This window comes from Cuculus canorus, chromosome 1 (assembly GCF_017976375.1).
Source record: "Cuculus canorus isolate bCucCan1 chromosome 1, bCucCan1.pri, whole genome shotgun sequence".
NCBI lineage: Eukaryota > Metazoa > Chordata > Aves > Cuculiformes > Cuculidae > Cuculus > Cuculus canorus.
This window is the reverse complement of record NC_071401.1, coordinates 32,269,862-32,294,129: the sequence shown is the minus strand read 5'-3', so window position 1 is coordinate 32,294,129 and position 24,268 is coordinate 32,269,862. Positions and strand designations below refer to the sequence as shown.

The 24,268-nt window shown below is 38.1% G+C and overlaps 1 protein-coding gene across 10 annotated transcripts in view; it reads left to right on the top strand.

The window, feature by feature from the left end:
• The window catches only part of AKAP11 (A-kinase anchoring protein 11), a 55,461-nt gene extending 31,457 nt beyond the window's left edge, over positions 1 to 24,004 (top strand). For 4 of the 10 annotated variants that reach the window (XM_054060545.1, XM_054060503.1, XM_054060512.1 and 1 more), the window contains 3 exons: positions 180 to 226; positions 2,154 to 2,314; positions 6,901 to 11,982. In XM_054060545.1, the coding sequence (XP_053916520.1) occupies positions 180 to 226; positions 2,154 to 2,314; positions 6,901 to 7,047 (355 nt within the window). In that variant the 3' untranslated portion in view covers positions 7,048 to 11,982. The other 6 variants (XR_008448848.1, XR_008448851.1, XR_008448847.1 and 3 more) reach the window with 6 other exon arrangements.
• The last annotated feature ends 264 nt before the right edge of the window (positions 24,005 to 24,268 follow it).

Below are 24,268 nucleotides of genomic sequence, written 5' to 3'. Positions count from 1 at the left end.
ATGATATGTCTGTTTCCAACATGAAATGGTGTGAGAAGCAAAGCTTCTTTTCATGATCACTTTTTAATTCTTGTATGGTCCTACTTTCCTTTAACCTTCATTACAGTCTTAGGATTGACTACATTTATTGTGCATGTATTGGATTATCTTAATATATTTGTTTTAATTTTAAAATACAGTGATGGAACAGAAGATAAAGATGAAGACTGCAAGGATGCTGTAGAAGGTAATGTCAGTTTCAGCAGATACTACTGTCCTTGACCTGTGCACTCTATATGAATTGTTTTGTTAATACTTTGTCTTTTTAGTCTGCAAAACAAGATGACAACCCTGTAATTCTTATTCATAATAACATATGTCAATCAAGTGTCAGAATATATTCTTAGATTAATACCCTACAATACACCTCAGTGCACTGAGATTTACAGCCTTTGGGAAGCTCACATGTACTTAATAACATAAGGTAGTGAACTGTGATCTGATTGTTGAAAGAGTGAAATTATATGCATAGAATAACTTCTTTGTAAAATGTTTGATAAGGAGCCATGGTAATGCATTTGCATGGCTATGTTTGAGATAGTAAAGAAGTTATTCAAACTGGCCTTAGCAACCTTGGAAGAGAAGTCACGAGAAACAGTAAAAAAACTTGGATTCGATATATTTGCTATAGTCTTTCTTCTTAGCAAAATATAAAACAGGGTCTATGCAGAATCTTGTTACAGCTTTCTGGTTCGTAGAAGATATCTGCACTGGTTCCAGTCTGATTGTAGTGCTAAAGGTTGTTAACTCAAATAAGAAAAGCCTGAATACACAGTGCATGGGGCTGATTGAAAGATGAGCTGATGTTAGAGCAAGTTGTAACAGAGCTTTTCTTTGTATTGGGTATATTCTGAAGACGAAATAAGTGTTTTTGCTACCTGCTTACACAGTGTATTTGGTCATGGTGCACATCTTCTGTGTTGCACATTGTAGAACCATTTAAATAATATTCTGGGTAGAAATTGTTTGTACCTGCTTTTGCACATTTGTGAGTTCTTTTCATGTTGTGCTTGGCAATATCTGGATTTTTTTAGGCTGACTGTCTTGTTCACCAAAGAATTTGCAACAAAGCCTTGTTATTGCCAAATGTATATCTATTTTATAAAACTAAAAAATATATCAACATTTCCCAGTGACGCGTTACCACAATGCTTTCCATCCACTGAATGTCAGAAGAATTGTTTATAATTGGTTCTTTCTCCTATTAAATATTAGATTTTGGGACTCCTTGCCAAATACGCTGTTATGCAAAAGTACGCTTAATGCTGACAGTTTCACTAGTTAACTTTCCCTTTTTCCTCCTGGGAGAATCTGTTTCATCTTGGTTAACTTTCCCATCTTGGTTAACTTTCCAATTTTTATAAGCTTTATTGGAAGAGTAGTGAGATTGAGTTAAATTACACATGTAGATATGTTTTTATTCCAAATATATTGCTTGTTTCTAGAAAGTTAGGTCCAGTAATCTGAAAGTAGAGACTTCAAGAACAACTTGGAGAGCACCACACATACACTTGGTTGGTTCTGAGAGTGTAACAAAGGATTGCTGTGACAGCTGGATACAGAAATTCAGAGTGGGAACAGAGAGGCTACAGTGTTGTTATCTGTGTTACTAATGCAACTGCTCTTTCAATACTGTGGTAATTTTTGGAACTCATGCCTTAAAGGAGTTGTAGAAAAACTGGATAGATGTCAGGAAAAACTCAGGCAGTCGGACCAGTCTGCCTGTACAAGAAAGAATTCTGAAATATGTACTTTTAAAAAATTTGGTAGATGAAGCTATGGAGTTGTAAGTGGAGATGACTGATATGATAATGTGAAGGTCATTCCTGGTCAGTTTGTGAAAAGTTGTGTTAAATCCCCTGTCATTTGGAGTACATGTTCAAGCTTAGATGTCTTAGTACTTAGCTATGTTTGCGTACAGTTGTAAATGTGATAAACCATACTTCCTTATGTAAAAATATGGAAATAATTCAGAATAGTGTAATTTTTTTCATTTTATATCTGTGTGTACTAAGTTGAGGTTTTTGAGATAATACGGTCTAAACACTGAACTACACAGACTTTTTCGAAAAAATCTGAAGCTATGGATTTGATGATTTTCTTTTTAATGTTAGGCTTGGAGCAAACACGAAAGACTTTAGAAATAGTGAATATTGATCTGGAACCAAATCTCGTGGACGCACAGCTCAGAGTGGCACTCCAGTGGCTGGCAGCTTCTGAAACAGAGGTGTCTGATCTTCACTTTCATGACACTGCTACAAAGGAATTTGTCTTTGTAAGTTCTTGGGTTTGAAGGGTGGTGGGGGGAAGGGAAGGATTTGCTTAATTTCTATTTGCTGTGATACACCAGCTGCTACTACTTTATTTACTGCTGAATAAAAATAATGAGACATTTGCTGCTGAGGAAAATAATTATTTAAATCTTGAGAGGCCAAAGTGGAGCAGCCTCTTTAGCCTGCGCATGTACCATGAATAAGACAGCGTTAATCAAAGCTGAGTTAACTTGTTTTGCAAGTCGTTTTCCTTGTTTTACTGTGAAGAGGATACAAATATAACACTTCTGTTTAGTGAAAAATACAGTTTTTCAATCATTTTTTACTTAGTATTTAATTGTCCGTAAATTTGATCTTTCTCAGAACTTGCTCATGCAAATTAATTTCTAACTTAATATTCTGATATTCTGCCTCAGTTTTTTTTTTTGCTGGCAAATGCACATTTTCTCATCAGAAAGCAGTTTAAGTTGTAATTAAATTTTAAGCATGTTTTTAGTCTGCAAGCAACTGCAGCCAAAACTATTAAGAAATAAGCCTCAATAAGATTGTTTCGTTTTTAGATGCCTTTATTTTGGTTTTATAGATTGAATTTAATACGGGACTAAAGAGAGTGCAAGTTTAAAGAATTAGGCTTTAGCAATTTGTGTCTTTTAGGGAAGGGTCAAAATTTTGGTATGTGTGCTTCCATCACAAGAGAAGCATCTGATTCATATCAAATGATAAAAATTATTCTTTATGGCTGCACAACAAACTCCAGATGATGACCTGGCATTTATTACATTTGACTTATTTTTCTTTTAATGTTCTACCAAGGGATTACTTTAACATTACCTGGCTACTGAAGCCCTAACTTAACAGTTATATAGGCAATGTCTCTAATAGTGATGTTGATAGGAATGATAAATTATCAAAGATATATATTTTGTGCTCTAGTAATGTGTGAAAAAGTGTTAAAATGATGACATTAGTATGACTTTAGTAATTAAGATCTTGGCAAAAACAACTTAATGTATGTGTCAGTATATTAAGGAAGGAAAAGCTTGCTCTTAGTTCTGAAATTTAGTATTGAGTCTTCAGCTTGGTGCTTTCCAAAGCTGTGGTCATCGTTTCAGGAGAAAAGGGGAGTGACTGGCCTGGAAAGCATAAGTCAAGTGTAAGTCAGTGTAACAAAATAGGCTCACAAACTTAGATGAATGTGTGCATCTATGGTGCTTAGTTACTGTAGACTTGTGTTACATGTGAAAGGCTTCTCTTTCTCTAGCCCAGAAAAAGAATGCTAGTTTTCTACCTGTATGGTATATTTATTTGATCTCAAGAGTACAAAGTCTTATATTCTTATTTTAAATAGCTCAGAAAATTGGAAATTTTTTTTTAGGGCAAGTTGAAATATATCCCCTGTGCTCCATTTCTGGAGGTTAGTATGTTTGATTTGGAATTATTTCAGAAATCTATTTTGTGGCATATTACTTCTGACACTTAAAGAGTGGACTTCACGCTTTCATAAATTGGAAGGCAGTTGGAGAATACTTTCCTCTATTTCTATTTTTGTTTGAAAGTGTTGGGTTTTAACCTTACATTCATATGCTCCTTCCTTGTCACTGTTACTTTAAGCATCAAAATGAAGAAAATACTTCACTTTTTCTGTTGTCCTGTGCCTGGCCCAGCATTCTCTGAAGTTCTTTTGGTATGAACGGGTTTGGTTTAGTGACTGCAATTGTTCTGACCTCATGAGTAATTCTTTCCATTTTTTGAAGATCTGTCCATCTAATTTATTCCTGTACATGAATTGCAGTGATGCAAATACTCAGGCAGAATAGTGGTAGGACCCACAGATATTAATAGTAATCTCCTATGTGTATGAGAGACACACACCTGTATCTTACACTGCAACATAACATGAAGGACAAAAAATAGATGACAAGTGCCTGTTTTTTAAATTTTAATTTTCCCTTGAGCGTCTTATTTTTCTGCCAACTTCAGATTTGAAGTTGTGATGCTAGTATTTGAGCCAGTGCCTGAAGACACACACGAAAAATATTATTATCTGTCTGTGTACCTGAACACCATTCTAGCTACCTTAATGAGAGGATATACCGAGATGAGCACTCTGGAAAATAGCAGTGTCTATTATGTATGCAGTCCTAAAAAATTATAATATTTTCCTATTTGACACTTCAGTCGTAAATTGATAGTGAATTGACACCTAAAGATAAAACAGAAGACCTTCAGGCAGGCACTAGTCATGCAATCCTGAATATGTTAGAATAGTTAAATTGATTCGCTTAGTTTTATAGATTACTTTTCAGTTCTCCAAATGCAGTTATTTTAAAATGAATTGAAATACTGTTTTCCTCCCTGGGGGCAGGGAAGGATTACCCATTTTTTGTTCCATCCCATTTCCCGTTTAGAATGATCTCTGACCCAAGCTGAGGGTGAATTAGACAGTCATTCTCAGTTCTGTCACTGGTAAAGTGAGACAGGCACCTCCAGAGGGCACTGCAGCCCCACAGAAAACTGGACTGACCTGTGTACTGATCTCTTGCCAGCTTTGGGGGATTGATCGTCTCATAGGTACTTTGGTAACTCACCTCAGCTATGTGGGGAATGAACCTAGGCTTTAGATCGTATTGAAAACGCTAATTTTCACTATAAGTAGTTGGTGGATTCTGGAACAGAGGAAAGGCTTGTGTTAGCTGATTGCAGGAAGGTAATGAGCCACTGGTGTGATGTGGCTGTATAAAAGACAAAAACACTCCTGCCATGTATCAGGCAAGGTATTACTTGCTACAACTGTGGATGAATGTTTACTTAAGGACATGTTATACTCAGCAAGGCAGAAAGAAGTTAAATACCTACTTATGAAAAAAACCTACATTTATTAGGAGCTAGAATAAGAATCCAGTAAATTAGAATAGATAGTTCTTGACTTCTTTGAGAAGTGTGGGTATACAAGAAATTGGATTAAAAAAACATATACAATCAATTTTTAATCAAACCTTATGTAGCTGTTTTGTGTCTCCTGGTGCCAGTAGTGACTAAACTCTGATGTTTCCCTTGCCTGACAAGTGAAATCAGTCTGCTACAGAAACAGTAGGATTGAACTTTGAACTCTAAATTAAAACAGAAAGGTTAGTGAAGCCAGGTGCCAGGTCTGTCATGTTACCATGGTGGTATGTTCTTCTTTGGAGAGAAGTTTTATACTTTATTTGCAGAACTAGATCTTTGGACATTAGGTGGACTATCCTCTGGCATAAGAAAAATGACTGTTCTTTTATAAACTTACAAATAGCATTTACAAAGTGGCCTGTTGTTGACTATAAAGCTCTTGCTTCCTATGTTCTATTTTAAAATTCACAGAAATAACTACAGAAGTAGTTTCTCTGTGTAGAAAAGATGTAACTTTTTTCACTGGAAAACGTTTCAGAGTTCGGGATATATTGCACTCAAGATTAGAGAGGATCTTTTTACCTCATTCAAGTTAATTGTTAGCTCAAGTAGTTAATTGTTCTATACATATTTTTTTGCCCACATTCTTTCAGTCATTTCCCTCACCTGTCTTATTGCAGTTGGAACATCACCAAGGATTGTCATCCTTTTCATTTTTTAATAGATTTTCGTGTGGCAGTCTGATGATTCTCACAGAGGAAACATTATGAACTTTAAATTTTGTAGCTGTGGAACACTGAGCACTGTTTTTGATTCTTTTCTAAACTTAATGTATAGAATGTCATGGTAAGGACTATGAAAGACAATTTTATTTCTACAGTTCCAAAGAGTAAGTAGGGTAAGTGTCTAAATTGTGTTTATTAAATGCAGTGTTGACAGTTGTCCAGAAAGCTACAGAGAATAAAAAATCTTGTTTGTGTGGGTCTTGGGTTTGGTGTTTTGTTTTGTTTTTTTTTTACTGAAAGATTTTTTTTACTCCAGGGCAAACTGGCAAATTCATCCTTGTCTTAGGGTAGGCTTTCTTCCATACGTAGCTGAGCTTGATGCGTAAGCAAAAGAAGATTTTTTTTTTTTTTTTTTGCTGGGACCCTGGGCAACCAAAAGTGTTTTTCTACTACACTACTTTTTGCTCCCAAACAGTAGTTTAACTCAACCCTCACCTTTTTGTCTTCCCAAGATGTTATAATTTCCTAGCTCCTGAAGGCACTGTTTTCTTTGAGGGTAGCATCTATGCCACCCAAACCACACTACATATTGTGAAAAGAAAATCCACATCCTTTTATTAAGACTGAGTTTTGTCTTTTTATATATGCATTATTGGCATGGGAGGGGTGGCAAACGTCTTAATCTTGTGTTCAGAATTTCCTGTTTTTTGCAGTCCTGATGAACCACAGCCCTCATACCTGTGGCACCACATCATTTGAGAATTTTGCTCCCTTCAGAAGAAAGTTTTGTGAAAACTGCCCTAAAGAAAAGTGCCTGATTCTTGAGGAAGTTTTTGTTTTTATAGATGTGGGAATAATGATTAACTTATTATAACTGATCTCTTATGAGCTAATGTTTCAAGAATAACTTCTGTAACTGTTAATCAGGATGTGACAGTCAAAGTATTTTGTTTTGTGTTCCACTGTCTCCCCTTTAGCTTTCCAGAAGACTGCGAGAAAGAGATTGGAAAGTTGGAGATCTCTTGCAAGCAGTGCTGAAATATTGTGAAATGATAGAGAAGGTGTCTGATGGAGAGCAATCTCTAAATAAGTCTTTGGTTGGCTGGCTTCTGGAAAATGTCTGAAAAATCCAAAGATGCAGTGCTCTTCACTTCATTCCTCTTTTGAAAGGAGATAGGAAGAACACAGATATGTAAAGTAAACTTCAGCTAATGAATGTTAAAGTAGTTGTCAGCATTTAAAAGACTTTGCGGTGAAAGTCAAATAACTGTGCTGTGCTTTGTGATACTGTGCACACGGTATGTTTATTCAGTCCATAATTGGTATTGTCCACTCATGCGTAATAGTATTTACTGCTGCGTTCAGACCATTGAAATATTTATGAAAAAATCCCGTGTCTATGATAGTAGCTCAGAAGAGGCAGTCTGAGGCGTGATATTCAGGATCCCCGCTGTGCCAGGATAGCTCTTCTTCCCACTTGTATGTGTACTATATTCATAGTGGGACTAAGAGCACTGGTATTCTGCAAAAATCTGTTCTGGAATACCTTGCTGCAGCCAGTGAAACATTTCCCTGCCCCAATGTTGACCAGATATTATGTGCCCAAGGGCACCATTGCCCAGAAGAAAATTGTGACCTGCCCAAGCAGCCACTTAGTACAGTCTGGCTTCCTTAGCCAGATCTATCAAGTTTATCTTTATGTGAATGCGTGACAGTCTGCTAAGAAACTGCTGGGGTGCAAATACTCCCTTTTGTTGACTATTGTGGAGCTGGTGGAAGGGCAGAGTGTGTAGCTGAGCATGATTTCATACATGCTTCTCCAGCAAGGTTTCCTGAAGCTTGCCATTCAAGTTTAAATTTCTTACTGAAGCTTTTTATATGAAGTTACTTCTATGACATTAACTCTGTGCTGAAGAATTTGTATGTTGGTCTCTCACATTGATCCATTAAAAGTGGCAGATAGAAACCTTTTCCTCTGAGGATTTGGCCATTGAGAAGTCTAATTCTTTATATCTTAGCCTCTCTCTATAAATTTTCTTTTTAATAATAAAAAGAATTCTGTTACTCAGTGAGCACTTAAGTGTTTAACAAAGAAAGCTAATTAAAATATAAAGGAGAAATTTCTGCAAATTGATTTTTCATTTTTCCTAACTACCTTCACTTAATTTTTTTTAAAGGCACTTTTAATCAAATCTTTTTAGCAGTCTGATCAGGTTTCTCACCAGTACTGCTGACTTGCCTTTCTTTCTGAAGGGAAATCTGGACCTTTACATATCCTGTGGTTTGAAAATGCTTTTGGGGTTTTGTTTACAAAACATCCTTTCAGAGAAAAAGGCATGTGCTGGTAATTGCAAGATTGCCATCTTGAATCTCGTGTCACTTGTAAAACAATCCTGGAGTCTTAGTTATTTTGGATGAAGAAAAAATTAATAGATTTTCCATGGGAAAATGTACTGTTGATACATACGGTGCACAAGTTTCTGACCCCAAGCAAGGAGTGAGAAGATCTCTAAATCAAATCATAAATTTTAATGGCATGTGTACGATTCTGACTTCCCCTGCTCCCTAAATTACTTTGAGGTGTCAGTGATAAACTTAAGAGCACTCTCTTCACAATGTCTGTGTTTCAGGAAGACATTCCACTGGTCTTTTTACAGAGAACTGGTCTTTTTACAGAGAACTGGTTTGTTGCAGTCCTCATTTGTCATCTGGATTTCTGCCTTGGATCTCACAAAGTCCATGTTTTTTGCGGAGTTAAAGATTTTTAATGTTTTTGTATATGCGCATATGGATATTTGCTGATGTGCGTACATACATGGATCTATATATGCATTTCTATGGGCATGAGATCTCACCAGTATGAACTTACACTGTAGATTATTGCCACTGACTTAAAATGGTTATGCTTATAGCTTTTATTACCTCACTTCATATATCATTTCACAGATGGAAAAAATGTATATGCCACGTGTCAAAAAGACCAAAGACCATTACAAGCTCTTTTATGTTTTTATAGGTAGTGTAATGCCACATGTCGTGAATTACTTTTCTCTAGAGCCCAAAGCTGGGGCAGGGATAGGGTGGGTGGGAATATTATCTTAATTCCTGTGTTTGGAAGATGACGGGGCCAGTAACAAGTATCTTCTACAAATTGTACAAAAGTTGTCTGTATTTCTTTTTCACCCCCTGCCCTGTTCTACTTTATTTTTTTTTAAGCTTGACTTTTGATGTTGTTTCAGACAAAAATTTGAAACCATTCTCTGGCTGCAATATTTTCCCTTTAACCCAGTAATAATGTACTTGCTCAAATTATCCTATAAAATTGAAAGGTCAAGAAAATAAAATACTAAAAACAGTGCCTCAGGGCTAAATTTTGCTGGGTTTTGGACCCTTGCATTTTCATCAAATGTAATTTCAGGACATGAGGATACAGTAGTACTGGTGATACAGTGTCTCTATACATGTCCTAAAACAAATTGAGAAAGATATTGAAGGCATTGTAAATATACAAAGCTGTATGTTTGGGGAAAAACAAACAAATGAAAAATGAACGAAAGAAACACCACCATCACAGGAACAACCATTTTTTAACTGATTTATTTGGTATGGTGGGTTTTATAAAGTTTGAAGTCTCTTTTTTATTTCTAATTACTTTTCTGGGGAAAGGCAGAAGATTGTGTGATTCCCAAAGCTTACAACTGTTCTGAAAGTTAAGTAGACAATAGTTGCACTAAAAATTATTTTATAAATGGGATCTTGTTTTGAGCCTGGATCAAATACATAATGGAATTCTTGATTGGTGCTGTATTAAGGCAGAAATTGATTTATTAGCCTCCGAGGAAAGTAGTGTAGTTTCCAAATTTACATGAGGAGACTATATTCTAATATACTTTATTTTTTTACTTAAATGAAAAAACAAACCAACTTTCTGCACACATTGTTTTAAAGTTGTTGTGGACAAATAAATTTTTCTTCATGGGTATCAAACCTTGCAAGGGTCAGCAGGTCCAGGGAGGTGATTCTGCCCCTCTGCCCTTGTGGGAATCCCACCTGGAGTACTGCATCCAGTTCTGGAATCCTTGGCATAAGAAGGATATGGAACTGTTGGAATGGGTCCAGGGGAAGGCTATGAAGATGATCATAGGGCTGGAGCACCTCTAACTATACGGACAGGCTGAGAGAGTTGGGGGTTGTTCAGCCTGGAGAAGAGAATGCTCAAGGGAGACTCAAGAAGGCTCAAGCAGCTTCCAGTACCTGAAAGGGCCTACAAGAAAGCCGGGGAGGGACTTTTTACAACAGCATGTAGGGATAGGACGACGGGGAGTGGCTTTAAATTGGAAGGGGAAGATTTAGATTTAGATTTACACATTAGGAAGAAATTCTTCACTATGAGGGTGGGGAGGCACTGGTACAGGTTGCCCAGGGAAGTTTTGGATGTCCCATTGCTGGAGGTGTTCAAGGCCAGGTTGGATGGGGACTTGGGCAGCCTGATCTAGTGGGAGGTGTCCCTGCCTATGGCGGGGGGGTTGGAACTGGGTGATCTTTAAGGTCCATTCTAACCCAAACCATTTTATCATTCTATGAAAACTGGGAAAGCATTAAACTAGCCTGGTAAAATTATTACAATTTATCAATTTTAATAATGGAACTGGCTATAGGTAACTGGTGCTGACTGCCGTATTGGCGAGAAAGCTGTTCTTTGCTAACGCGAGTCTTAAATGATGCTATTATTGAGTTTATTTAAAACTCCTGACCACAAATACAGAAGTGTAAATGAAAGCTGTAAAAAGATTAAGGGGCACATTTTGGTCCGTTTAAACAAGACAGCTCTGCATTATAAAGAAACTTAAAAAGATGACTTTAGTTTCATCTTGCGTTTTTCCTTTATGGTAAACCTGACTTGGTAATTTACTTTTGAGGTTGAGGAAAATATATGCAATGGTGTTATTGTTCCATAAGACACCCTATCTCTAACACTTCATAAATACATTCAGTATTCTGAAAAATTGGAGTGTTCAGATGTTTTGTAAGATTCTGTAGAAAAAGCACTTTGAAAATAGTCCCTCTATAAATTAAAAGTTAAAAGTGGCCATAACAAGTTTAAACATTCAGAATGGGGTGCATAAATACTATAAAAGTATGCATAAAGCCTTAAAATAAAAACCAAACAAAACTCGAACCCTTATGCTAAAATTAAGGAGAATCTGCTGTCTCAAAATAAGGATGTGAAAAAGTAGCTAAGATATGTAAGTGAATGTAATCTATATAGTGTCTTTCTTCTTGAGTTTTAAAAGATTGTGTAAGGTTTTTACAAATCAAACAAAACCCAAAAACCCAGCAACCGACATTCCGAGACTGATTAAGTCTCTCAAAAATGGTATCAAATTTTAAATGTTAACATTTTCTGATGTAACTTTGCCTGGGACCTTTTCTAGAGAGCCACCTATTGCTGGAGATGGGAACACAGTAAGTAGTAACACTGTCACCAGCGCAAACCCCCCTGGTTTTATGCAGTTGATTTGCAAAGAAAAATACAAGATTCAGGAATGATTTTTAGTTTGGCTTTTCAGTAAGAGCCACTACTGTTGAGCATTTGCTGTGCTTGAGCTCTGAAGAGGGAAATACAGAGCAAAGCCACTGTAGTCACTTTATTTGTACCGTCTGTGTACATTTGTGTTGTATAGCTGGAGTTGTAGTTTTAGAGGGCCTTTGTTCTGTTGTAATGTCTGAATAGTATTTAATACTAAAATTTATTATAATTTGCTGGAACTGCTGCTTATTTGTGCAGTGTTACAGTAATTCACAACCCAGTTAGTGATGCAATTGTATACCAAAAGCAGTTTGAATAACTATAAATGTTTGTGTAACTGTACTCAATGAATATGAAGGTCTCGTACTGTATAATGGTGACAAGTTTTGCCATTTTAGTAATTTAACTATACTCAATTTTCTGATAATGAACTCCAGGTTGCACTAAATTTGTCCTTGTTTTAGCAGTGGCTTAAAATAAAACACATTTCACTGGCTTCGAGAGCATTGTCATTCATTTCTTGTACATTCATGGAATATTATTTTTCTTATTAGCTAAGACAGCTAACACAGCTACCATTGGTCTTGTTCAGTCATTGTGTGAAGACTCTTGAAGGATGGTACACTAAATAGTGTATCAGTAGATGGCATTCTTCTTATAGAATTAAACTGGTGTTCAGGAAGAATGAGAGAATGCTGTTTTACCGTCCTTGGGTTTAAAGGTAAACCCACAGTTCTGGTTACATGAAGCTAATGCATCTCATGGATTCTGTGAGGAGAGACTGGGCAAGAAATCCACACTAATATATCAACACAAGTAGAACGTAATAACCAGTCTACGTCAGTCTCATTTTGCCTGGAAGCTAGATTAGGGAGGTTGGCTTGACATTTCCATGTGGGCTGAGGTTGGTTTTTGGCACATTGTACAGTATTTGGGGGATCAGTGTAAATGCCAGCTTTAGACTCTTCTGGATAAATGCAAGAATATATTGTTAATGAAAACGTTTTATGCAACAAAGGTTCATAGGCTTTTCAAAATCCTCAAATGTTTTGGTATCTTGTGAAATCTGCCAAACAGCACATTGTCAAGTACCCCAAAATAGTAATGCTGAGCAGAGATGTTATGCACAGATACGGTTTCTAAGATTTGAAAGTACTGCGGTTGCAAATAGTTCTCTTAATGTTGTTTGGTTTTGGTTTTTTTTGATGTATATGTTGTGAATTTAATAATTGCAGTGAGGTTTTTGTTCAAGAATTGGGAAATTTTTGCTGAAGTTATTTTTAAACCAGTAAGCATGCATAACTTTCCTTGATTCTTTATTTTGCAGTGGTTGCTTAAAGGAGGCTTCTGTAGTATTTATGAGATTATTTCCAAAAGGAACGTTCCTTTGTTTCTTTACCATGTTTATTTAGATGATTTTTTTGTTTGGGTAATGCCTTATGTTCAGTCATGTAGAAAATATATGTGAGCTGAAGCAAGTAAACAAATTGAACTTATTCTTAAAATATTATACAGCCAAAAAAAAAGACGAGTGGGGAGTTTGGGAACAAAAAAAGGAGATTTTTGTGAAGGGAGAGGAGAGGATACTCATGTGGAAGATTAATCTGAGCTCTTTTCTTCCTGCCTGGACTTTCTTTTTCTTTTTTTGTTTTTTTTTCAGCAGTCTAGTTCTGGCTGGCTTTGTTCAACCACAGAACTGCATCCATGCACTTTGTTTAACCTTGGTGTATCAAATTGAGAGTTAGGTCTCCAGCTGTTCTGTAGTCTTCACTCAGTGTGTGCTACTCCATCTCCTGCTGCCGTTTCTCAGACCTTCCTGTTGCTCTGTAGCCTGAGCTTCTGGTGTGACTGAATTCCATGTTTCAAGCCTCTGGTTGGAAGGTGGCTATGGAAAGTTAGTAATGCCAAGGCTGAAGAAATGTACCCAGTGTACTAACCTTACTGGTTATCAAACACCATATTAATCAAATGCTGTCTCTTCCCCTGTTGTTGAGGCGAACCACAAAGCGTGTGACTGCTTGGGGCAGCAGAACTAACCATGACAGGCATGAGACCATGTCTGTGGTTAAGATACTGGCTATCTAGTCTGTGACCACGCAACACCTTTCCACAGGAATTGTGAAAACTGAAACTTTAGCCTCTATGTAGTTAAAATACGTAGTTTGTTTTGCCTTTATTTCTCTAGAAGTTGCTGCTGCTTCTTTTAGGACTGTGAAGGAGCTTTGTGGATGTGCATGGCCTTTTTATTTTGGTTTTGTATTTTTAATTAGGAACGGGCAAAAGAGAACATACGTACGAGTCACTTGACTTGATTTCCTGAAGTTCCAGTGCGTCAACCAGGAATAAGATGAATATAGAGGAAAGAAATGTTGTGATAATATGGTATTTTTTTCTGATATCTGCCCCTGTAGACCACTTAACTGCCAATCTCTTTATTGTGTACAGTCTTCACTTTGTAGAAAACTTCCAAGTCTCCTCCTCCAGTTTCCTTGTGGCTGTGGCTAGATTTTGCTTTTTTTCCTGACCCTTGCCCAGTCTTATAGTATGGCTGTTGTCTTCTGCTTCTTTCCTGACCCTATTCTTTGTCCTGATGTGACTTCTGTCCGCCTCATTCTTGCCTGGCGGAAGTGGTTAAAAACCAGCAAGGGAAGTAATCTTAGCTGGAAGGCTATGGAATAAGGCTTGCCTACCAGAAATCATGAAGCAGTGAAGAAGATCTAAACTTGCTTTTGGCTGAGTTTTTCACTCCTGTAGGAAAGTAATCTGTGGTTGCTTTGGTTTGGAACCCAGTTTACTGCTTGCAAAACCCTTAGATTTTATGCTGATCTGAAAGTAACTTTTAAGCTGATACTGAAGTATAATGTAGCTCTAATATATGATGTTATTTGTGTGGGTGTATAGCCAGTGTGCTGCATGGCAGCAGCTTCCAGACACAGAGCAAAACTTATTCCTTCTGAAAGCTGGCAAAATCCCAGTTGTCTCAGCCACTTACATCAGGTCTCAGATTATCTAGCTAGAAACTTTTAGTAACAAACAGGGTCTGTTTCTGAGAAGAATGTGTTTTCATAATGATCGCCCTGTAATACTGTCCTCTGTGCAGGTGTTGCAACTGGATTGATTAACCACACAAAATCAACACTACTATTCAACGCTAACACAGTATGGTCATAAATACAGCAAGAGCCACCACCTCCCACTGGAAGTGGTAGATTTAGAGGAGATGCATAATGTTTCTTTAGGAAGTTGAACTATGACTCTATGGAAAGCAAACTGTGAAAGAAGCTCATAAGAAAGTAGTTATTCAGAGGAATTATGTTGAGAACTGACAGTGCTCTATTGTCATGTAGAACAGAACTCTTTACAGTATGTTTTGCAGTATGTGTTGGAGATGAGTTAAAGACACTGGGCATAAGAGAGATTCCAAGCAGGACGGTGAGATATTTAGCTAATATTTCTGCCACAAGAGGTGATGCCTAGTTTTCATCCTGTTAGCTTAGAAGATTTGAAAATTGGCTTATGTCCTAATTTAGTTCCATGAACTACAATGTGAAGATGGTATCTTTAGAGTGGTCAGGGCCATGAAAGGGTTAAGCCTGAGCCATCTTGATGAGCCTAGTACAGCTGACATCTTCAAGAAAACCTCTTTCCCTGTGGCTGCCTGAGAAAATAGAGGTGGGTGTTGGAAATTCCCCAAGGAGTCTGGAGGGCCCTCATCAGTATGATCAAAGTGCTTTTGAGAGGCTTCTAGAGACATGGTTTCAGAGGAGGAGTAATGGTAATTTCTGTTTAAAATTATTTTGTGATATTTTCTTCTTCCACTTGAAGTATTCGAATGCTGCTGCTTGTGGCATATGCCCAGCTTGTAATTTGTGTGTTTACAATTTGACATTTTATTTTTTTCTGTGTATTAGCTTACCAAAACAGTTAAAGAGAAAATTTAGGTACATGTAGAAGTCATCCTTGCTGCAGTCACCTAAATTACACTGGACAAGTGATTTAGATTAATTAGGGAAATAATGATTAATCTGAATGCATGTCAACAACGAGAAGGCTGGTTGTTACCATCGTTCATTTGTAATTTTTTTTTCTTAAAAAATGAACCTTTTTTCAATAATTAGACTGGAAGTGCACTAAAACTAAAGCTTGTGTATAATTAACAAGGGGAAAAAAAGATAATCAACTGTGGTCATAGCGCAGTCTTGATCCTGGCAGCTCACTTTATTTGAGCATAAATTAACTTCTTACCAACTGTCTTCTGTTTGCAAGTCCAGTGTTCAAACACACATCATAAATTCACCATCTGTTTTTTATATCTGTAGTTTCTACAGTATTGGGATGTTGAGAAGAGTAAAGGTGGCAAAGGTTTTCTCTCTTCTTGGTTATGATGTCCTTGCTGGGTGGTACTTTTTCTCCCTTCTCTCTCCCCAGACCAACCCCCTTTTTCAGATTGTACTGACCCCACGTGGTACTGTGGAACCTGGAATTTCTTTGCCTTTGGCTTCTCTGACTTGGCTTTGATGTTGCTCTCTGCTGCTCCTAGAGGGTCTCTTGACCTCAGACACTTCTCTAACCCTGAAGGTGGTCTGATACCCTCAGAGAAGGCGAGATCTCCTTTGGGAAGAGTCAGTCTGGACAGGAGCATAGTAGCCAGGAGAAGGCAAACAGCCAGCCCTCTGCTGCTCAGCCTCTCCCTTTCTGTGTAAGTGTGCACAGTGGACTGCTGCAAACAAGGCTTAGTCACATGGCTGATAAAAATCGGTTGAAGTCTGTCGGAGGAGACAGACAAGATACATGAGACCTGCAGGGCTTTATTTGCCTGTGAATGTGTGTTTGGTACCTACCTCAGCTGATGCCTTGTTTTGACCTGAGGCAAATCGTGCCCTTCTGTGTCCTCCTCTGTAAAGTGAAACAGTGATCCTGGGCCCTTCTGAAGAACTTTGGACTTTTAAAATGAGGAACTTTCCTTGTATTTTCCAAATACCATGGTAGTTAGCATTTTTCTTATGCTCCTAAATAAAATTAAACAAGTATTTTACAATTTCAGATTCGTTTCTTTAATAACGCTTGAAAACTGTGTGCCTCTTCAGGCAAATTCAGAAATCATCCAGAGACTGTCCCAAAGTGGTTGAATGTAGAAAAGACCTCATAATTTGGAAGCTGATCACATTGTAAGGCAAGTACCCGAGTCTGTTTTGGACATCTTTCTGTGATGAGTTGTAAGGATGACATGTCTGTCTTCCTATTCTAGGTGATGACTTACCTTCACGGTGGTAGCAAACCCGTAGCTTCATGGCCAGAAAGTCTAGGACTTCCCAAAGATGACACAAGAAATGAAATTGGAAATTCCATGTGCTGTTATTCTTCTTTGTACCGTTTTCTTAACAGCATTACATTGGCATAAAAGCCAGAGCAGTGAAGACTGTGATAAGGAGCACGATGTCTATAACACTGCTTGGCTAGAATAAGGGAATTCCCTACACAGTTCTGACATGGAGCTCCTGGGAAGTCTTTTGGGCAAGTCTCCTGTCTTATGCTTCCTTGTTTCTCATTTTGTGAAGCTGACTACACTTAACTGCCCTCTGCCCATGAAGCTGGTAGGAATGGTCTTCCTTTCTTCTCCATGCGAAAGAGTTGTCTCCTGCCAAGCTGAATTTGATTGATGAGGCTCCAGGGAAACAGGTCAGGAGCAGAGGATGGTGTGTGGCAGATGGATGTTAACAGGCATGTTAGGAGCTGGTCATGGATTAATTGAGGTGTGCATAGCCAATTTAACAGCTAATTAACCACCTCTTGAGAATGCCTGAAGGTAACCATTCCAGGATTGTAGTCCTGTATGATTGAGAAAGTATTGGTTATGGATTGCCACAAAATTGCAGCTTAAAAAATAAAAGGGATATTTAAGTTATGTTTGAAAGAAATAAAAATATACTGTAAGTAGAGTTATATAAATAACTGGGTGCTATTTCCTGCTTGGTGAATGGGAGTTCAGAGTGAAAATGCTCCTCCTTAGCCTGAAAAATTGTTTTGATGCCTACAGCCCCACCAGAGAATGGTTCTTCATACAATGTATAGATGGCCAAGCAGAAGGGGGCCCACTGGAACAGTACTGAAACACAGATAATGGCAACAAGAAGATAAAACCATCCTGGCCACGTTACTCACCTGATGAATGCTACGTCCTCAAGAAAACCACAAAAATGTTTTGAAGAAAGCAGCATAACCACTTTACTGCTGGTGGTTTGGTGAACCTCACTGGGCGGCCAGCAATCGGATGTCAGCCATACTTTCCAAACGGCACTAGGGCTGGTCAGTGGTTTGACAGGAAATGCAGCCAGGCTTGCGCTTTGGCTCCAGGTAACACCACCACAACCTGTTTATAACATTTGCTCTGATTTTATGGTTAGTGATGGATGTGTTGGCATAGCTGGACCATCACAAACACCTTCACAATGAATTACTTTATACAAATTGTCCTGGGCCATCTTGGCTTTCTGGCCACTTTCTGGCTGATTCTCATGCTAAACAGTAATGTTTTCACTCTCACTGAAATATATAGTTTTGATGCTATAGGCTTGCATGGTAGCAAACTTTGCCAGGTTTTAGGGAAGGCCAGTATGTTAAATTATAGTAAATGTAGTGCATGCTTCTTTCTGTAGCTCGATAGCTATAATTTGTTAGCTAGAAATGCACTATTACATACATACTGAGGTTTTGTGGATTTCCTGGCTTCGTTGTTACAATGAGGACAAGTGATTAATCATGTAAGATGCCCGGTGATGAGTGAGTACATCCGGTGCAGTTTTTATTGTTGCTTTGTATTACTCCATTTTTCTGTACCTCTCTAGCTCACACATGGTATTATACCAGTTCTTGTGCTTCAGCTCTAATCTTTGCACTAATCACGGGCAATTCCAAGCATCTGTTAAGGAGAAGAATGACACAAAATCAAGACTTTAAAATGCTATAGAAAGATTGCCTATGCTAAGATTTTTTCTTTCCTTAGAGTAGGTCTTAGATCTCTTAGTAGGTAGGAAGTTTCAAATGTTTGTGTTTCTTACATTGAGTGAAAATACAGCCTTGGAAGTCTAAGGTAAAGTTGTGCTTATTGACATCTTAAGAAGCAAACCTTTCCTATCAAATCTTTACACATGAGCCATATCTGAGAGATAGATGCATATTTATTTTCAGTAGCCTTAAGTGATGCTGCACATCTTCCACCTGCTTCCCACCCTGTATTAGAAACAATCCACTTGACCCTGAAGAAAATGTTTTGTACCAAAACAATATCGGAGAGACTCAGCATTAGCTGTGTCCAATGAGCAGAAGTCAGGGACTGTATATCCTCTCGATATTGACCCATTTTTAGTTCTTTACGTCCTACTGCACTTCCTTTTGATCACTGTGCTCTAGAAGTGACAGTAAAACCTGGTTCATAATAAAAACCTGGTTCACAACTGAATTTACTTTTTAAATCCTTGCTGTGTTTAAAATCCTGTCACCTTTCTCTTCACCATAGTAAGAGTTGCAATTCCAGATTATAGGAATTTGTTACAAATGTTATGATTAAGGTTGTGATTTCAGTGCTAGATTTAAAAGCCAATTCACATTTACCCAGCTGCAAAGATGACAGAGGTGGGTTTCTCCAAAGGGGATTTTCCCTTTTGATTAGTGTTGCAAGAGAGTGAGAAGAGCAGTCAGCCAAGAGGTGGATGAGGTTACCCACATGCACCAGTGGTGCACCCAGTGTGGCTCGATTGCCGAATCGCGGTGATATGGGTCAGCGAACAGGCAGGAATTACTGGAACAACAAAGAGGTGTTGTAGCTGGGAAAATCTAAGTGACAGCAAAAAATAGGCAATATGACACGTCAGAGTTTTAATGCCAAACCAAAACCAGACACCTTTGCTGTAAGGTGGGTGCTCAAAAATGAATCTTCCGAGAAATACATGGATCTTGTAACTTGTACATGCACACCTCCAGCCAGTGTACTACGTAAGAAGAAAATGTCACAAGTTGCAGAACTAGAAATAGAAGTTCAGACAGAGGTTTTAAGTTAAAACTACAGGTCTAGTAAGACCCGACAGTAGCAATGGATTTTCAAAGATTAATGTGCTTATTTGTATCATTAAATTTAGCATCATCTTCCTTATGCCTGTGTGCTTGTTCTTCAAATGGGCTATGAGCATAAGCTCATGTTTAGTTGAATGCTTGAATTGCTATTAATGTGCAAATACACAGGCTTAAGCCTAGCTTAAAATGTGTGCATGGTGTAAACACAGTTCTGCATCTCTGACTATATGGTATAGACTCTACCGCTGGAAGCTTGGCAGTCCACAGTTTTTGGCTCTTTACAAAAGAGTGGTGCAGTGTCTGCTGCAGTGTCACCAGTTCCAGCTTTTGGCAGGATTTTTTAGATAGAAACAGAAGGAAGATAGACAGAGTTCTCAAATTCACAGTTTTGTAGAGCTTGTGGGTTACTTGGAGAGATGTGTTTGTGTAGACATCACAGATGGCCCCAGTCTATGTTTCAAAGCCAAAATAGGATGCTCAAATTTTTGGTACTGATTTCCAATTAATAGTTATTTAAACTGTGAGATCACTCTTAGTTATTGGAAAAAATTGTAAGACTGCTGGTATTATTTAAATAAACGATTTTTGGAGGTACAAGAATCCTATGGGAAGATGACGCCTTTGTGACTGACTTACTAAGAACATCACAATGAAGCTGACAAGGCTTATTATCCCTGTGGCTGTTCTTATCTTGAGCTTTTTTAAAAGCCAATGCATCTGCCAAATTACGATGACTTATGGATGGCTGAGATGGAGCCATCCAGTGTCCTTGCTATGTAACAGGGAGGTGATTTTCTGCAGAAATTTCTACACATCCTCCAATGTCTGGCCTCTGTAAAAGGGGTCAGTAAAATGCATTTATCAAAATGAACGCCTGTTAGGAAAACAACCACTTTGGTACACTAATGGATAAGAATCCAGAAGAAAATAAATAGTTAGCATTCCTTAATGGGTTATTAGTTTTTTTGAGGTTCGGAATCAGAAATGCCATAGAATACAGAGATGCCATTAGGGGCATCTCACTTGTCTTCTGATAGGCTCTCCATGAGTCCATGTCCTTTAGGCATTGTTTGAGCAGACCAGATCTGGCCTCCCGAGTGAATTTAGCAGGGTTTCGGAGTCCTTCCCTCTCCTGTTTTGAACTACAGCAGAGATTTGAGGTACAGCTAAAACCCTGGCTATAAAACCTGCAATATAATAAAAGTCACTGACTTCAAAAGCAAAGTCTGATGAGAGCTGAAATGTTCATGGGAAATGTAGGCACAAAAGCAGTGATTTGCGTTACTACAGGACTGCAGCATATGTTGGAATCGGTTGCCATAAATTCCTTGTGGAAACAAAAAAACCCAGAAAAGTCTCCTTTTCTGATTTCAATTCATTTCATTTTCATGTAGACATTTAAAAAAGAAGTCAAATTAATTTTGCTCTATCTTTATAACCATAAAGGAGTTTGGATTACTAGCTAATACGCCGATATATAGAATCGTAGGCTAGCCCAGGTTGGAAGGAACCTTCCAACCTTTCATGGGAAAGGGAACCTCAATGAGGTTATTGAGCACCCTGTCCGGTCACATCCTGAAAACCTCTAGTGGTAGGGCTCTACCACATTGTTTTGGAGGTTGTTCCAGTGAATGACTGTACTTGCTGTAAAACATTCTTATATCAGAATGATTATATAGTAGTTATTTGATGTTATCAGACATAAATCCTGCTCCTAGCATCTTTACCCAGAGCACCTTTGGTACAATTGTTCCTATTTGCACTAAAATTCTGTTTACATGGTGTGTTTGTAGGACTATTTTTGGGGTCAGTTCTGAGATGATCACATTACTGGAAGAATCTAGAAAGAGGAAATGGATATTGATTGTGGTCAGCACTTGAAGTAGGTATGCCTGTTTGTATAGAGATATTCTCAAACAGAGATTAGACTGGATTATTTTTTGCAGGAGCTTCTTCCTGAAACGGCTGCCATAGAAGGGCTCTGCATTGCCTGTTCTAAGGCAGATGGGATTTGTAGACAGCCTGAATCTGTCTGCAAGAGCCAGTATAGAAAACAAGTAACTAGTCTTGGGACTGTCCTAGCAGGGAGAAGGTAGAGAATGAAGCCATGTTAGAATCATGGAATCTTATGCTCATCCAGGCACTTCTGAAGAATGTACCTTTGGTTGCCAGATTACTCAATAGAACTGTCAGCTCATCCTGTGTTACTTTTTCCTCAGCCCTTATGGCTCAGCTGAGTGTTTTGTCAGGAAAGGCCAACTGCTTAACTTTATTTCCACCAAAAGAACAATTTCAGAAGTCCCTAGCCATAGCAGAAAAAGTAATTAAACTCAAGCGCAGACTGGATGTACTTGTGTTCTTTTCCATCCTGCTCCATTATCAGTGGTCTTGAAATATTGCAAAACCTCTGTGGATAACAAAGTTAATCTTAAAAAAAAAAAATAAAAATCATAATATCTGTCAATGGAAAGACCTATTTATTTTACATTTGATGCTTAAAAAAACCCGTATTCCAATAATGCAGAAGAATGTGTCTTGGAGCTGGGAGATGGTGTTTCACCAAGGAACCTCAGCCCATAGCACTGGAGGCCTGGCGTGAGAGCTTGGGAGACGCTGTCTCACCAAGGAACCTCAGCCCCTAGCACTGGAGGCCTGCCGTGAGACAGTAAACCACATGTTTGTCGGGATGAGTGATTATTAGTGACAAACGAAAGCAGTTTTGGCAACCCCAGACTTTCGACACTCCTCATGAGTCAGGACCCCAACCAGCCAAAACTGAGAGACTGAGAGATGTACAAAGAATGTGCTTTGGGTTTTTTTATTTTAGTTTTTTTTTATTTGCTTGCTGGTGGTTGAGCATTCATGGCTCACATTTTTACTTTCATTGTAAGTTTCTGAGACAGTGAGCGAATTCATGCTGTTGGGTGTTAGAGGGGGGAAAAAGGCTAGCTATCGTGATACCTATGATGAAACCATAAAAGGCTGCAAACCCTCAGTGTTTGTTTTTCTACCTGAGATTTCTTTCCGTTTGCCAACCAATGATTCCTGATGATTATGGATATGTTTTTTAAGTACACTTAAGAGTTGCTTGGAAATTCTGTCTTAAAAATGGAAAATGTGGTTCTAGTAAAAATCAAAATTTACCACAGGAAAATGGGGTTTTTTTGGTTTTTGTTTTTCTTTTTCTGAAATGTTTCCTTCAATGCATAACATCTGATGCCTCAAGATGGGAAGACCCAGATGCTTGGTAAGTTTGATAGAACCCCAATGGAAAAAATAATGATTGATTTGGTATTAATGCTAATCCATGTCCTTGGAAATGTTAAAGGGATTCTTTCCTGAGAGTTGGAGCCCCATTGTTTTTGAAGGTCAGAGCTTTCCAGTTGCCATTCAAGGCTCATGACATACTGCAATTTGTTTTCTCTATGAGATGTATCACAGATATCTGTGGGTGTCATGCAGCAGAGATACGATCTGACCTTATAGCCTAGATGTTTGCCTGAGTAGTAACTTCGCTAAAATACAGTTTTTGTACTTCTTCCCCCGTTTGGAAGTGTGAAGAGATTTGGACATGTCCAGTTTTCTCATTACATAGAAATTCTTCTTTTTAGTGAGCTGTGCTCAAAAATACTGTTGAAGCTGTTAGCCTAAAGACATTTCTGCTTACAGATTGTTGAAAAACTGTTCAAAACTGACAGCTGAAAAACTCACAATATATGTTTGGTCATCAAAGTCATACAAAATGTTTATTTTTTCTGATCAGAAGCCCTTAGAGCCTGTTAATAATGAAAACAAACAATGTATTTCTGGTTGAAATTTCAGATAAGCTAATATGTTCTAAAGTGCTTCAAATGTTATTGACTTTTTAACATCTTCATAAATATGTGATAGCTCTTCAAATATTTGTGAAAAAAAAATTAAAATCCCACAGGAATCTGTTTGTTCTTTTCTTTTGTAAATGACTAGATTTACAAGAGGATTTAGTCACCAAATTGCCTTGGCTCCTACTATGGCCCGTGGAGGGACAGAGGCATTTCCAGAAGACGACAAGGCAAGTTTACCAGGGTATGAATTGGCTTCTGGATGTACTTGTCCATTTCCACAGACAGTGCTAGGATTCTAAGGGTCTGTCTACATTGCCAAATAAAGAAAAGAGCTGGGAAATGAGCTTGAGCACTGAGCCCTAATAATCCACGATACTGAAGAGTTGTTTTGCTCTCCCGTGCTGTTTCAGACATCCTTCAGAGGCTGTATCCAGGGCAAACCTGCTATAAAGGGGACTTAGATTTGTGCAGTGAGGATAAAAACCCATCTGAGCCTCAGATGCCACTTCAAGCATACCCGGCCTTCCTTCATTTATCTCTTAAGGCACAGAACTATGCAGGAGAGGTGGGAATCTAACATTAAAATGCTGGAAAACTTGATGCTCTTTGAAAATACACCCTGAAATACAAGGCAGTCCCTTCTTGTGCAGTATCAAAAATTCACATGTTGTTTTCTAATAAAACTCTTTTGAGTATTTGTCTAATTTGTCCTGTTATGTATTTCTGGACTACTCATGAAAAACTCAACTGACAATAGTGACCTCTAATTTTCAGTGCCTCCAGTATTTGGAGGACTGTAGAGCAAGAATTTAAAGGAATCTGCGATCCTAGTCAAGGGTAACTCCAAATAGTTATCACCTTTAAAAGTACTGTTCAGAATGTCACACTAGGTGGGCATGAGAGGCAGGGCACCTATATTTA